Below are 15,449 nucleotides of genomic sequence, written 5' to 3' on the forward strand. Positions count from 1 at the left end.
TCCGTCCGACGGCCGGCATTTAGCCGAGCCTCGTTATTTGTCAGGATCATCGGCTGCGTTATTTAAGACGTCGAGCTAGCGCGACGAATTCCTTGCCAAGAGACGCGCTCCTATCTCCGCGGCTATTCTACTATTTCTGGCGCGATATACGCGCACCGGCTTCCTCGCCTTGGCAGAGTCGAACGAGAAATGTCGAGTGTTCCTCGACTGTCCGTTAGAACAATACGAAGAGCGCGCGGAAGTTGAGCGATGGCGTTAAGATTCGTAGGACTCTCCGGCAAGCGATTAGAAGAAACTGCCTAGCTCGCCTCGACACTCTCGTTTACTGGTGGTAACCATAGGTTAGTCGTGGAATATATTCTTTATCACACACGGTTGGATTCGTTCAACGTCAATGATACAGTCGCGATTCCTACAAACGAATGCAGGAACATACATAGAAGGCTATCACTTGTTCGTCGTTTCACGGACACGGGTAGAACGGTACGCTTGTTCCGTTGGCTTCGTACAATCTTCGTGCATCACATCGAACGCGTAACAAGATTCTACCGTGAACGGTAGAAACCTGGATACAGAGCGGAGAGCGTGATAGAAGCGTCTAGTTTAACCGATACGGGCTTTCCTCTGTGCGAGAAGGTAAAAGCGGAACAACGCATTCTCGTGTACGACAGCGTCGTCCTCGTCCTCGTGTTCGTCGGCCTCTCGTCTCGTTCGTCGTCGTCGTCGTCCGTCGGCGGTCTCGTTGGTAGTGGTGTAGCGATGGCGGAGAATCCCGTGGTTCACGGTTTCGCCGGCGCGGCGCTACTTTCGTGGGCCGGTGGTAGGGAGATGGGCGGGACCAGAGGACGCATTGGCCGCGTTCGATGGGCGTGACTGCGCGCCTCCCACTCCTTCGTGTAGCACGGCGCTGATTGACAGTTAGCGAACGACTGCGGACGGCGCAGGATCTAAAACCGCGCTAGGCGCTGCTCTCCACGCTCGCTCGCTCGCTCTGCTCTTCTCTTACCCGTGGATCTACCCGGTGCTTTTTCGTGGGGGAAGAACTCGAAACACGCATATTCCCGTGGTTGCCTTTGCCTGCCGGCCCGCGCGCAACATATACACCAACCTTCCACCTTCTGTCCGCCGGAGTTACGAGTGGCACACGCAGTAGTAGTTACGGTAAGGGAGGTGGGTCGGACGCCGTCTCGCGGACAGCTCTCTCGCGCGTCACCTCTTCTCTCACTCCTCTGCGTGACCGGTTCGTTCGTTCAGTAATCGCCGCGAGGAGGAACGCGCTTCTTCTTCCGCCGCGAACTCTCCGTCGACAACGCGTATTCCGCACCGTTTCTCCACCTTGTCGCGTGGAGGATATTGCCGCTGGTACGAACCGCGAATCGCTCGGTGTGTCTATTCGTTTATCATCGTAAAACAACGGGCAACCACAGATATGTAATTTGGCGCGCGGTATCGCAGTATTCGCAAACAAAGAGAGAGAGAGATACATCGTTACAACGCCGATACCGCCGCACCACCGACGCTCGACTTTTCGTTCGTGTCGCGCGAATACGAGACGACGAACGAACTCGGCTACCACGAATCATCCGATTTAACCACAGTGGACTGTTGTTTGTCGCGCTTGTGCGATCTATGCACGAGAACCTTTCTGCTTGACCAATTCAACGACAGCCCGTCGTCATCGTCCGACAGAATTATCGCGAAAGTAATATTATCCGCATATCGGGCAGATATCTTGATTTCTTTGTTTCGTGCACAAGTTTTGAAGCAACAGTGTGACGCGCGCGCGATCAACGGCCACGCGAGTTAAGCCGTCCGCCCGTGTGCTCCGCTCGATTTCCCTATCTCCTTTCGTTGGAATGAAACTCCAACGACAGCCTTGATTTCGCGCCAATACTCCAACGACTACATCGTAACGAAGGATGTAAACGTGTTCCGGCAGTGACGTATGCAAATCTTTCCGGTGTTTACCCGTGTCGTTTTATCTGTGAAAACAATAATAATCAGTGCAGCCGAGAATTGCTCTCCGACGGCCGACGTGATAAACCGTGTGTCGATTCTGAGCAGACAGCAGCGACGCAGCAGCAACAGCGATAATATCCGTGACAACTAGAGATCAAGTGATACGTCGTGGTGATACAAATCAGTTTTCAGTAGAAACGTGATCGTGAATCTTGTCCGTCGGGAAACAGAAATAATCTGTTGTTTCGTGTCGTATATCGGTGAAGTTTCATTTATCCGTCTTTGATATCGTCGACCAAGAGAAACTTATTCCACACTATCGTCGAATATCCGCAAACTTAACATAAATAATAGCGTCGAACAGAGAATCTATGAAAGACCACGTGTTGGAAAAAGCGGACTAACTCGAGCGTATAATGTGGCGAAACTGACGCTACGAAGAGACACGCTCCGTGGGTGCTTGTTTTGGTTTGTGAGTATCAACGGAACATCCGGCGGTGTGACCGCGACGATGAGGAAGCACGTGTGTCCGGCCGTAGCCGTAGTCCTGCTGCAGCGTTCAATCGCGCGTGCTGAGCTCTGCTGACGCTCGCCCCGATTTCTCGCCATCATACAGTTTCTCGTGTCGCCGGTCGACTCGGATCCGGGGATCGTCGAGGACCGACGGAGCCAACAGCACACGTTAATAGTGGTTAAAGTGCAGTAGAACAATCGCCAAGTGCTGTGGGCCCGTTTTATTGCAAACCGTCGGCCGCGTTTCATCGTTGGACAATACTGCGATCCATTATCGTGACGTGACGAAGCACGAGGAAGAAACAGAAATTTGGAAGCCGATAGCGAATTACTCGAGAACGGACGTTTGCTGGCGACGGTCTAGCGTCGTTCTCTCTTGGTCGTTCTGTGCATTCGACGAAGGCAATAATCCGCGAGTCCTCTGAGTGTGACGAACGGGAAACGGGCAAACCGATCGCCCCGATAAGGCGAATCGAAAAGTGGGGAAACCAGTGTGTGTGAAGTGTTCGAGGTTACTTGCTTATACTGTGGGAAAATACAGCCGCTACGGTGGCTCAGCACGCAGAGTTCCCCGGCGCGGCCAGGGCGTTCATGGCGCAGCCAAGGGTACGTCGATTTATCGATGATTTTACTATGTTCAGATCACGCGTATTTACCTACTCGATCAGAACTCGATGAAAAACTTAGGTGCGTGGTTAGGAATAAAAAGAGCTCGCGAGTGAACCGCGGTACGCGATTCGTGGATAATTGTTGCCTTGCGTAATGTGATTTATAGTTCCGTACGATTCTAGGTGTTCGCTATGTAGGTATCTAAATAATAGCCGCAATACGCATGAACTTGAAAATCGTTGGCCGCCAATAGGCGCGCGGCTACGACCTTACCCTAGCGATCGACCGGAGATTTCGACGCTCAAGGGACTATAAATCTTTCGTATAGCGTAGCGTCCAGATAGATTTACCTTGTGACGTAACCGTTTGGGCATAGGATATTCGTTTGTAAGAGACGTGACAGTGTAGGTTTCGAGGTGCACTCGCAGAATCCCGTGAAAGTGGTCCATAGATCGGGTTAAAACGAGTTCGTAACCGGCAACAGGACGCTTGCTGTTTTGGACGCGTCGTATCGTACGCGTCGTATCGTACGCGTCGATACTCTGGCCAGACGATTCCTGCGCTACTCGAACTGGTCTCGATAGGACTTTGTTGTTTAACTGGGGCTTCGATGTAATCGAGCAACTTCGAAGCTCGAGGCTCAGTAGGTTCACGTAGGCAAAATCGTGGTAGGTAGCAGCACTCGAAGGGCGTCTCGAGGGATCGATTCATAAGCGTGTAATTTTATTCCCGACTCTTTCCACGTATATCTCCGTTGTAGCAGTGAAATCGACAAAATTTCTTGAATATCGCTGACGGAGTAGAAAATCGTAATTGCTTAGAAATTGGTAATACTCGCGAGACAAACAGTATATTTAGGAGAAACTAGGAAAATCTGTCGTTTGTCGAGCAAAACGGGTCGCGTGCAAGTGTAGTGTCGTCGATCCGGAATCCGTGTTCAAGTGGTCCGTTCCAGAGAAACTCTCTCGAGGTAGACAACCCGAAATTATCATTTTACGTGAATATCGTGCACGGCTGGATTGACATGCCATCGAGATGCACGAATCGATATGTGAGAGCGTCTGTTGGACGCCCGCGGATAGCCGCCGTTCGAGGAATTGATTACGATTCTTGTCGTCGACTGGAATTTTGTTCACGCGACGATCATTCCGACCCATTGCTCGCTGTGGATAGTATTCCCCTTGATTTTCACTTGGCGGCAGTCTCGAAACTCTGGCTGGCGCTGGTCTTCACTGTCCGTCGGACGTGAAACTGCGTCCACTCTGCCAGATGTCCTCTCCTTTTATACCTCGACTTTTATGTCTCCCTATGGGAAACCTCTCGAACCTTTTCAAGGAACGTAGGAATTTCCTTCGCTATAGAACCGTATTTTTAGGGAAAATCAGTGAAAACCATAGGATTTTTGGAGTAAAATTTCCACCGTGATTTACGAGAAGTTTCTTCTATCGTGAGATCTTATTTTTAGTGAAAATTAGTGGAAATAATTAGTGGAATTTTCGCGACAAAATTTTAACCAATCTGATAGAACCTTCCATCGTTGTGACATTTTATTTTCAAGGAAAATTAGTGGAGATAATCGGTAGAATTTTTCCTGCGAGATTTAAACCTATATGATAGAACTTTGTTTGATAGCGAAATTTTATTTTGAGTGAAAATTAGAGAAAATAACGTGGAGAATTTTTGAGCTAAAGTTTAAAGTATCGTTCCGTGGCCTATAATTGGTAGAAATTTCTTTCATCATGAAATATTACTTTTAGTGAGAATACCGGAAAATAACCAGTAGGATACCTGGAGCAAAATCTGAACCGCGGTTTAATCTATTCCATAAATTCCCATTTGTTGAAATGAATATTCCGAGATAATAGTACAATTTGAAGAACTCTTTGGAAGAAAGACATCCAAGTTCGTCTGCGAGTATTTCATTAACGTTCCATTCATGCAGCGTTTAACGCACGAAAATGGCTATCGTTAAGAAATAAAAGGTTTCCCTTAGAACGATAGCACCAGATGTCGAGATAAAATTTATCAGCGGGTACGTCTAGTCGATCATCGTGTCATGATTTCGTCTAGCATAATGTTACTACTCTTGTAAAGGGTTAATCGGTCAGATTTTCTCTGACGTTTCTCAAATTCCAGCGACGATTACGGTTTTATCGGACACGGCCAAGTGAAAACGGTATCGGTGTCGATAAAGAGCTTTACGAGATCGTCGATAAGCGACGATTGCTCGCGTGCCGGTCGATTTTCAAGTGACGGAACTTACCTCTCGTTCAGATTCTACCGTCGGTCTCCTCTTCCCTGTCAGTATCGTATCTCGACAAAGTGCTTCTGTCGATTTTCCATGTGTCCAATCAGTAGACGTTGCTTATCGAGCTAAATATTTCCTTTTTAACGCTATCGCTCCATAATTTCCCCCTTTTATCCAGCGTTTTTGCGCAAAATTGCTTTGTACGAAATATCGTCTTACGTAAAAGTGGTTCAGAAATCGGACGCCTTCGAGAAATTCGACACGTTTCGAATATTTGAAACGGCGATCGATATTTATTGTGTAATATTTGTGTGGCTCGCTTTGTGAATGCCAGGGTTCTTCGAAAAGTGAATATTAATCAAAAATTTGTGCCACGTATCGATAATAGATCATAGTTTGAACAGTGGCGTTTGGAAAAAGCGGCAGTGAGTCGTCTCGAATGCATAATTCGAAATTCGACATCGGACACAGCCGGTTTTGTCTGAGCAATTTCGTGGACGAGGAGACGAATGAATTCTCATGTATACGCGAGCAAGGTGAGGTTAGTTTCCGTAAAGTACGAGCGAACGATTTGTTAATATTGCAAATGTTACCTTGAGGCGTTTCGATTAGTCGTACATTATTCAGAAATATTATTTGAGCAAAAGTATGTTTGATGTGTTCCGGTCTGAATTATGTATCCAGCATTCTAATATATTAATTCGATAGAAAACTTCACCTAGAAGGCGCACCGATATTCCAAGTACGAGTAGAAGGAACGTTCTTTATTAATCTCTCTGACGCATTCGTGCTTCATAAACCTTTCATAACCCGTAATATGATCACAGCTTGGAACATTTAGTAAAAATTCAAGTCGATTCGAGTCAAAATTCAATTCGACATTTGTATTACTGTATTCGTCTTTCGTTTCGAACACTGTTAAAAGGAAATATATATTTTCGACTTGTCCGCCGCCATCTTGGTCATCACTGACCGCCTCCACTAACTTTAATTAAGCCGTACACACCACGTTGCCACTTATATCCGTCAAACCGCGACCCTGATCGATACCAGAAAAAAACTACCATAGCATCGAGTGTACACGAGAGAGTACACTCTAGCTCAAACATCATTGCAACTCTGTTACGCAATCTGTTTGTCTTTCGAATCGCGAAAAATGATCCACTTCGAACTAGCGATCGAAACATTCGATGAAATCTCCTCTTCCATCAGCCATCGACTTTTGCTACACAACCGACGACCCAAATATCTTTGAAATTCAAAAAAATGTCGACAAAAAATGCTAAAAGATGCATCGAATTCACGGTATCCGAATGTCTAATCAGATGTTTTACGTATTGTTAAAGTACGATTGTAACGGTTAAACTAACTTTGCCATCGAGAAGAACGCAAGAAACGATAAAAATCGCGATGGTGATGTCGACACGGAGGACGGAAGCAGAAGGGGAGGCTTCTGTGCGTTTAATTGCGAGTCGGGCGAGCGTGGAAATAATGAGAGCCGCGGATTGGCTGGTTGTACGAAATAACACGGTGCATCGACGTGGCGTCTCAATCGCTTATCTTATGGCTGTGCACGTTTTACCGCTCAATTTTCCTTCACTGCTCCTTGCTCGAAATTGCTAAGATACCAAGATGCGTGCATGCACAGGTTTCGCGTGCGAATCGCTCTTTTCGTTCCATCGCCGAGCTCCGAATACCGCGTAAACGCAATTCGTGCGTTGCATCCGGGTCTATCGAGCTTATCCTGTCATATTAAACCAGTTCGTCGGTAATTTTATTGCGTATGCTTCCTCAAGTCGTGGCAGCGACGCTGTTGCCGTGATTAATGCGCACGAGACTTACGACGTTCCGACGAAATGAATTCTCTTTTTTTTCCCCTTTCTTTCTCTTTCCCCTTTTGGTTGTTTCTGGAAAAAATCGCCAGCCAGAGGGGAATTTCGAAAGTGTTTCGTCAATATGTTCGTGAATTTCGTGTTTTGGCGAATCGGTGCGCGCCGGTGTGCCGAGCGTTTTCGGGATTAAAAATTCCAAGGTTCGGTGAATAGCTGCGACGAGCGCGGATTTTTGTCCACGCGGTGGCGAACGAACCGTGATTATGTATTTATGGGTATCCATCAATCACTTTCGCTCTCCCGATCGCCGCGGATATCGGCCTTTAGCCTGTGGATTAAAGTCGTATCGATTTCTCGCGCGTTCCATTCGCTGCCCTCGACCAGGCGATATTTTTTTGTCCTCCTTTTTTCTTTTTTCGCCAGGTTTCTGTAGGTTTTTCGACGGACCCCCTTCTGGTAACGGTATACGGGTCGGAGGAAAACGTTCGGCTGTTGAAAAAGAAAGTTATCGAGGGATTTCTGTCGCCTGACTGGTTATTTCGGAGTGAAATTTAGTGGGGGTCTCTAAATATCGTCTGCTTCCATGTGTCTTGCTTGGATGCCAGAAAATATTCCAGCAGATGTATACACCGTCCTGTCGTTTGTTTTCACCGTCGAAAAAATATTCAGGTCGCGGGAAAATTAAGAATATTGCGTTCTGTAGCATGTTCGGTTCTAAACATCAACGGGCGTCAGCTTGAATAATGCCCCTTCCTTGGAATTGTACCTGTACGTACTTGTAATTCTAATCCAGTTCTTGCTTCATTCTCAATTTCAGTTCTGTACTGATATATGTCAAAATTTCTTAATCGTAGGTACTGATTACTTTCGAGTAATCAGCCATGTTTTTTCATTATGCCACAATCTTCGTTGCGAGATAGACATGCTTCATTGCTATCTCAAAGCGAGACGAAATTGCTCCACTTTTATTCTGCAATCTTTTCATTACAGACGGTATTCTTGAAATTGGAAGCGTTCATAATTTATAGAATATTTAGGCCAGTCTTTATTGCCATGAAATACGCATATAAAAATTTAGATATTTTGCTTAATTGTCTAAACGGTATCGTCGGAGAAAGCGCATCCTACACTTTTTTACATATAATTATTCAATTCTTAAGAACGTATCTGTACGTATTCCGCAGAGAAAAATACCAATGTCTCGCGATAGTCGTCTCTATGACAAAGACAAAAAGCTCGATTAATCGATTTCCAATTTACCGCACTCTTTCGCGCTTCCAATTATTTCGAGCATCTTCGTAAGACGTTTTAATCTAAGCCCAGTTTCGTCCAGCAGGGTCGTAGTGGTGGTATCGCCGAATCTTGGAGCGATTCGAGGGCTAAAATCGACGAGCTCGTTGAAAAAGAGCGCGCGATAAAGCGGACGATGCACGATGCGCCCTTAAGATAGGCGAGGCACATGGCGTTGTCCCGATGCGTGCTTGTACGTCGCAATGTTTTCCAAATGTCGACATCAATCAGAAAGTAACGAACAGTCGCCGGGCCCTTTCTCTCTCTTTCTTTCTCCTCGCCTCCCTCCTCTCCTCACGACTTCTTTCTTCGTCCTGGAATCTCAGCCATGTTTCTGCGAGCCAAACGTACTCGATAACCGCGTCCTTTAGGCTCTATTCACAACTGGTTTCTGGCCCCGTATAAATTTCTCCGAGAGCGTGGCGCGATTAATAATCGATTTACTTGTGGAACGTGGCCCGAGCCGCTATCGATTTGAGCAAATTGCCCGAACGATCGCGCTCTGAAATCTGTCGTTTCGCCACGCGTTGCAAAGTTAGGCTACGTCGCGAATATCCGCAACTTGCAAACCTCTCGATTTTTAAGATTTCTTAGAATAATCCTGTTGTGCGTGAAAGTATTAGATTTAACTATCAAGAGTTTTGAAAATCGTACGTTTAGTGGTTGTTTTTATTTCGTTTCTTTCTGTCGCGTGGATTTTTTTTATATTTCTTCGTGCGATTAGAAGACGAATGAAATTTAAATTGGATTGGTGGAAGTAAAAGTGTTGGAAAACCTCACTCATCGGCCATGATTCGATTAATCCACCGCGCCATCATCGTCGCGAACTACAACCACTTCTCCGAGGCGTTCGAATATCTATTTTACATTACGTTTCATCGCATTAGCGTCGGCCAGAAGTTTATACAAGCATTGCAACTAAGCCTGTAAGCTCATGTCATGTCGACGACCCGCAGGGTAGCCTGCACGTTAATATAGGACACCAGCACACCATACGACCACCTTTCGAAATATTTCCGTCCAACGGAACCCGTTTTTATCTTTTTTCAATTCTGACTAAACTTCAGCAACGTGCAAACATTTTCAGTCGGACAAACTTTTCTTTCTTGCATTTTCATATTATCAACAATTTCATAGCGCATACATAATGGTTACTGATAATGATTATTGATATCGTAACAGTGTGTATAATACTCTAATTCACTATTTATACGAAAACGTATTTATGGGAACAGTAACTTTCTTCTACGAATACATCCTCATTTCTAACGTAACTAAAAATACACTTTTTATCCGTCATTAAAATTTTAAGTTCAAAGTTTAACGTTTATTTCCACGTACTGTTCATTTAAACAAATTATTGTTTCTTCTTATTATTAAGCCTTTTTATCGCACACAAACTCGAAAGCATAACATTTGCGTGAACAGAAATATTTAAATAATTGAATGAACTTAACAGCGAGTACACTGAAAAAAGCTTGGAGCGTTACGTTATTATCCAGAGTTCTCAAAATCCCTCCGCTTACTGGCGATGAAAATTTTTTTCACGGCCATACGAGATTAATAGCCAAATGGGAATGGCTTCGATGTTTCTTGCCGGCGCGTTTATACCATTTTGAAATTGATTTCGACGTGAAGGGTATGAAACCATACAGAGAGAAGGGCGAGGGAAGTAAGAGGGGGAGAAGGACCGCGATCGGGTTATTGGTGTTTACCTCGTCGGTTCGAAAAATTCGCCGGCGGCTGCTCGTCGATCACCGGCTAATTTTCTAGGTCCTCTGGCTGGGTGATCCGCCATTCCCGATGGATTTTCGTCGATTTATATTTCCGGTCGTGTCTATAATCGCGAGCAGCCGCGCGCGCGCGTTCACCGTATTGATCGTGAAAGAGAGGGTGCACACGCGTCTTCCGCGTCGTGCCCCTGCTCGCCCCCTTACTTCGTCCCCGGTGATTTATACCGTGGCGTTTAAGCACACTCGCCTTGACCTATCCGCTTGCAAATGAGCCACGTTTCTCGGACCACGGTGAATCCTCGAACCGGTCGATCCGATCGATCGGTTCCGTATGCCTCGTATCGACCATTCTAATGTGAATTCCATACTCGATGTGTTTGCGAGTCGAAACCAGTCGATTTTCGCAATTCCTTATGTATCCGCTTATGTATCTGCTCCCATTCTATAAAATAAACAAATGTATTTCAGTATCTACTTTCTAACGTATCATCTATTTTCTTACGTGTCAATATTTGTCGGTTTCTCGTATTTATAAATTTCGATCAAATGTAATAACATTACACGTACGATATAGCGGTGTATGATGTTTTTAGGTGTACACGACGTTTTCTTCCTAAATTCCAACGGTGAAATCCTGTCTGATGATTCTTGCATGTAAGAGCGATCGTTTCTTCCGAATTTCTTAGGAATTTCAAGTACCTACAAAGGAGAAAATTTTTGCGTTTTGTTATCTTTGTCGAATTTCTAACGACACGTAGGCTATATTAACGTTATTCATTGGTGTACGTGATATTCTTTTGATAGATTCTTGCGGTGAAATCGTCTCTACGTTTCCGATCCAAGGATTCTTATTTTTTAGAATTTCTCGGGAATCTAACATATTCGAGAATCTCTTCGTGCTTCTAAACGTTTCATCGAGTTTCCTAACATGTAATGCGTATGATATGTTAGTGTACGCTGTTTCGCGTTCCCAGTGTTCTTCTGTCTATCAAGAACTAATGATGATTTGATGTATTTCTTCGATCATATTTTTAGATATTTTAGTAATATCTACTTACTATAACACGTGTTTATAGAGATTCTACCGTTTAGTATAGGTACGCGATAGTCATCTATGTACTAAGAAAATTACGTCACCCTCGAAAGACGTTTTGATCCGGGAAACAAAGAAATATGCAAATGCCTATCCTCAATCAACGCTGTCGCAACGCAAACGTAGTGCACTAATAACGAGCATCGGGCAGCCTTTACCCATTTGCAATAACTCGTCTTATTTTCTTATTTTTCTACCTCTCTTATCGAGTATCGTTAAAATTTCCCGCTATGCGCATTTGTCGAATCGAGCGCGGCTCAGAAAAGTAAGCTCTTCAATCGCGTTATGAATATTTCATCGCGGCTGCAGCTGCGCACCGTGGAAATTCATGCCAAATAATTCGCCTCCAGGCATTCAGCGTCGTTTTACATCGGCGGAATTACCGCGTGAAAACATTTCTACGTTAACGCCAGATAAACTTCTGCATCTCGAGTCGCGAATCGACTCGCAGCGTTTTTTTCTTTCACGCTAACAATCGCCAACCAAGAAATTATCCTTTCAATTTTATTACGAAAAAATAAAGGAACAAGCGTTGATCATAACAGCGGGTAATTTAGCTAAAAAGTTGTGCTATCTTTCAAGTTCTTCGTAGGAAATAAAATCGTGGAACCCGGTATTGCTCCATTGCGATCAAGGCTTGAAGTTACCGCGTCCTCCGTTGCTCTCTCTCCCGTTTAAGATATTCTATACGATCGACTAGTGATATCTTCATAGCTTTGCTCTCCATGCTGTATTATTAGACGTTAGTCGTTTTTTCTTTATCCTTTTCTGACGATCGAATTCATTTTCCTTTGCAGCTTGCCGTATTTCATGAATTTCGGCGAGAATGGAAAGCTACGTATAGATCGATTCAGATTCGTTTTCCTCATATTTTATGTAGTTTCTTTTATGAAACGGGATTCTTGGTGCTGCTAACAGAGTCCTCGTAACATTTTACGATCAACGACGTAGTAATTATGCATATCTTTAACTTCGATTAAAAAATCCAACTTCGAAGATGGATAAATCATGCATCTATGACGTAGTATGCGTAGGAATTCTTCTTACGAATGGAAATATCAAAATATATTATACGTATCACTCTGTTTCTCTTATATCAAAAATGCACTTAAGGAAACGGTCAAGGAACTAAGGAAATATCGTTTCGAGTTTGCTCCACTCGATCGCAAACCGGACGACTGGCGTTGTTTTTACGATAATGCGGTGAAATCAGATGGCTCGTTCCGTCCTGCACGAAATATTTTGTACTCCGGTCTGTAACACATTCGATCGATAGTACTAGTCAAATTGAAAGCGCACGAAATAGAACTTTTTCAACGTTTCCATGTCATTTTTGCTAACGCTTGCGATCAAAGATTCGCGATTTACCGTGTAAACCATATTCCTTTCGAAATCACGATAGCCGAAGAACAACCGTCGTTCATCCCCTCTTTCATTTTCTCTTTAACCTTCCTTTTTTCTTCTTTTCCATCTTCTTCTTCTCTCCTTTCTTCCTTTATTTCGTCGTTTTTCTTTCCGTCGCGAAATTACCAGCTCTCAAACTTGACGGTCGAGCCACGTAATTAGCAATAATAATCGCCTTGCTTTCGTTTCCGCGATATCGTGACAAGGTACATGCCGCGACGAGTCAAGAAAAATCATTGGCTTCCTTGTTCCTGATCGTTCCACGATCGAGATATCTTCGATACAAACTCGAGGAAACTTGCTGGCCGACGTTTCGCTGTCTCGTCCGTTTCACGTTCGTTTCTCGCACAAGCTCGTTTGCCGATATTCAGAAACTTCCTCGATTTTTTGCGCTCGAATAGCACGTCATTTACTGGCAAGTTAAGTAATTCCCTCGCACGATTCTCCGTTTAACGTTCAACGCTGATCTTCCCCGTAATCGACTCCGACTTCTGGAAGCTCCATTATGTTTCAGCGGCCAGGTTTCTAAATTCCCTTTGATTTATTTGATCGTTAATTTATTTTAGCGAACGGAATCTTTAATTCATGCTAACGTCCCGATCTCGCCATGTCTTAATTTTCTCCGCGAATTCCTCTCAAAATACGATTCCAGCGAAGCGCCTTCCACTCGATCAAATTTCAACGATTCCGCACACGCCACGTACCACGCACGCTTACGAAATTCATATTTCACGCGCGTCGCTATCGTCTAAAGGTTCGCTCCACTCATTCCACTTGCACCTCGAATTGCTTGATCGTGCGTTGCTTTCGCTTTCTAGCCATCTTGTACTATCCCCTACTCTATCACCTCTCTTCTTGGTCCATCAATATTGATTACTCATTCTACTTACGTATATTCTACTTACGTCCAGTCCAATGATAAGCTAAAAGAGAAAGAAAAAAGGTGATAAAATAGATAGATGTAAGGAGAATAAAAAGAAGAGTAAAAAAAGACGCAGACAGAAACGCAGAAGAGGTTTCGCAATAAATTCCCAAGTGTCCCCCTCGGTATTTCTGTAACCCGGTGTATTTTCGATTGCGCGTACACCTCCCCGTTTGACGACGGTTGTCTCGCGGAGAGCGGAAATAAATTCCGCCTATTTTTGCGCGGAACAACCAGCATTCCATGGCTATGGCACTCGGAACAAGGACGGTCGAGTCTTCTATATTTAATGCATTAATAGCGCGAAATCGATGGATCCGGTTCGTTAAAGTTTACGACCGCCTTAACCTGTGACATTCGACTTTATCCTTCAATTATTTGTCACTGACACTCGTCGAATCGTAAGTTTCATAAAACTGTATCAAAGTCGAGCGTTGCTTAGATAAGCCAGAGATAAAGGTGCCTCGCTGTTGCTGTTCATTCGTGCCTTTACTAATTAAAAGCGTATTAACAAACAATGTTGCTCGTTTTTCGTTAGAACGTTCACTTACGTTCATCTCGATATCTTAATCTACGCGAACTTATCGCGATTATCGCGAGCCGCTAAGGCGGGATAATAATGATGGCTGATAATGGAGGAGTAGCCGCTTCCGCGAAGTGGTATTTCAAAGCTCGCGTACGCGCTTCCGACGAAACAGAAACAGTCCATGAGTATATTAAACGATCTGCACACGATGATACGTACTGCAGCACCATCATCGATTTCTATCGATCCTGCGATAGTTGGATGATTATGTTTGGGTGTAATGGTATCGATGTATCGGTAGTAAAAATGACTTACATCGATAGAGGAATGAGTATGTAGTACATCTTTAATTGACTATCAGGGGAGACTTTATCGGGTCAGTTATCGCAGGTGACACGGAAATCTCGAGTATAGTAAACTTCTACTTATTTTTAGTTATCATCAAAATAAGTAGTTTATATAGTAGAAATTTATTGGTCCTCTCTATTGTTTAGAATTTGTCGTTCACATACAGTCGATACGCTAAAATATCCATGCGTGCTTGATGTTTCATATTTGCTTGAAATATAATTTTCCAATGTATAATTTTCCAATCTGTGGTCACAGTCATCTAACGGGTGATAATAAGGAATATTTATCAAAAATAAATTTTGGCTTATTCTTTCTTTCCTATTTGTATATTATAGCGTCACATAAAATCTACAGGTCGCGAATATATAACGTAGCCTGGGTACATTTATGATTAATTAACAGAAGTTCACGTTCGGATATATGAATTCAATCGACAGAAATTCATTGAATTGAATACGAATAGTTAATTGCGCTGTGTCTCTGTTTTCTATTAAATGGAAATAAAATATATACGAGTCTCGTTGCACGAAATCAATTCTAAGAATCGATTGGGATAGAAACGGTCAGTTATCGAAGTACTGCTATATCTAGCTAACGAACGACATCTAATTCCGATATAGTTTCAGGAAACCTCGTAAAACTAGAGAAGTCAATAAGAACAATATGTATCAGCGTGCGAAGGCTGCTTTAAACTGCGCGAGCACGTGATACCAACTAGTCTCGTAATTACGTTCGATTAACAACTTTTTCGAGCTGAATGAAACCGAGCGTCGCCTGTTTTAACCTCGTAACGCGTAAAACGATTCACTCGAGTTAAGAACAATGGTAAATTTCCTTCTGGTCGATACTGTTTGGCCGATGTAATTTTTTCGGTCGCCTCGAACATCTGCCAGCAGTCAAGGTGTGGGTCTCGCGCTAATTACGAGCACTGCGTTACGCGTTTACATATATACATATACGGATATTCAC

The 15,449-nt window shown here is 44.0% G+C and overlaps 1 protein-coding gene across 5 annotated transcripts in view; it reads left to right on the forward strand.

The window, feature by feature from the left end:
- The first annotated feature begins 898 nt into the window (after positions 1-898).
- LOC126871971 (homeobox protein homothorax) overlaps positions 899-15,449 on the forward strand; it is a 503,672-nt gene continuing 489,121 nt past the window's right edge. For 2 of the 5 annotated variants that reach the window (XM_050631391.1, XM_050631395.1), the window contains exon 1: positions 902-3,078. In XM_050631391.1, the coding sequence (XP_050487348.1) occupies positions 3,064-3,078 (15 nt within the window). In that variant the 5' untranslated portion in view covers positions 902-3,063. Of the gene's footprint in view, positions 3,079-15,449 lie in introns of all 5 variants that reach the window. The other 3 variants (XM_050631394.1, XM_050631392.1, XM_050631393.1) reach the window with 3 other exon arrangements.

Source organism: Bombus huntii, chromosome 12, assembly GCF_024542735.1.
Source record: "Bombus huntii isolate Logan2020A chromosome 12, iyBomHunt1.1, whole genome shotgun sequence".
Taxonomy (NCBI): Eukaryota; Metazoa; Arthropoda; class Insecta; order Hymenoptera; family Apidae; genus Bombus; species Bombus huntii.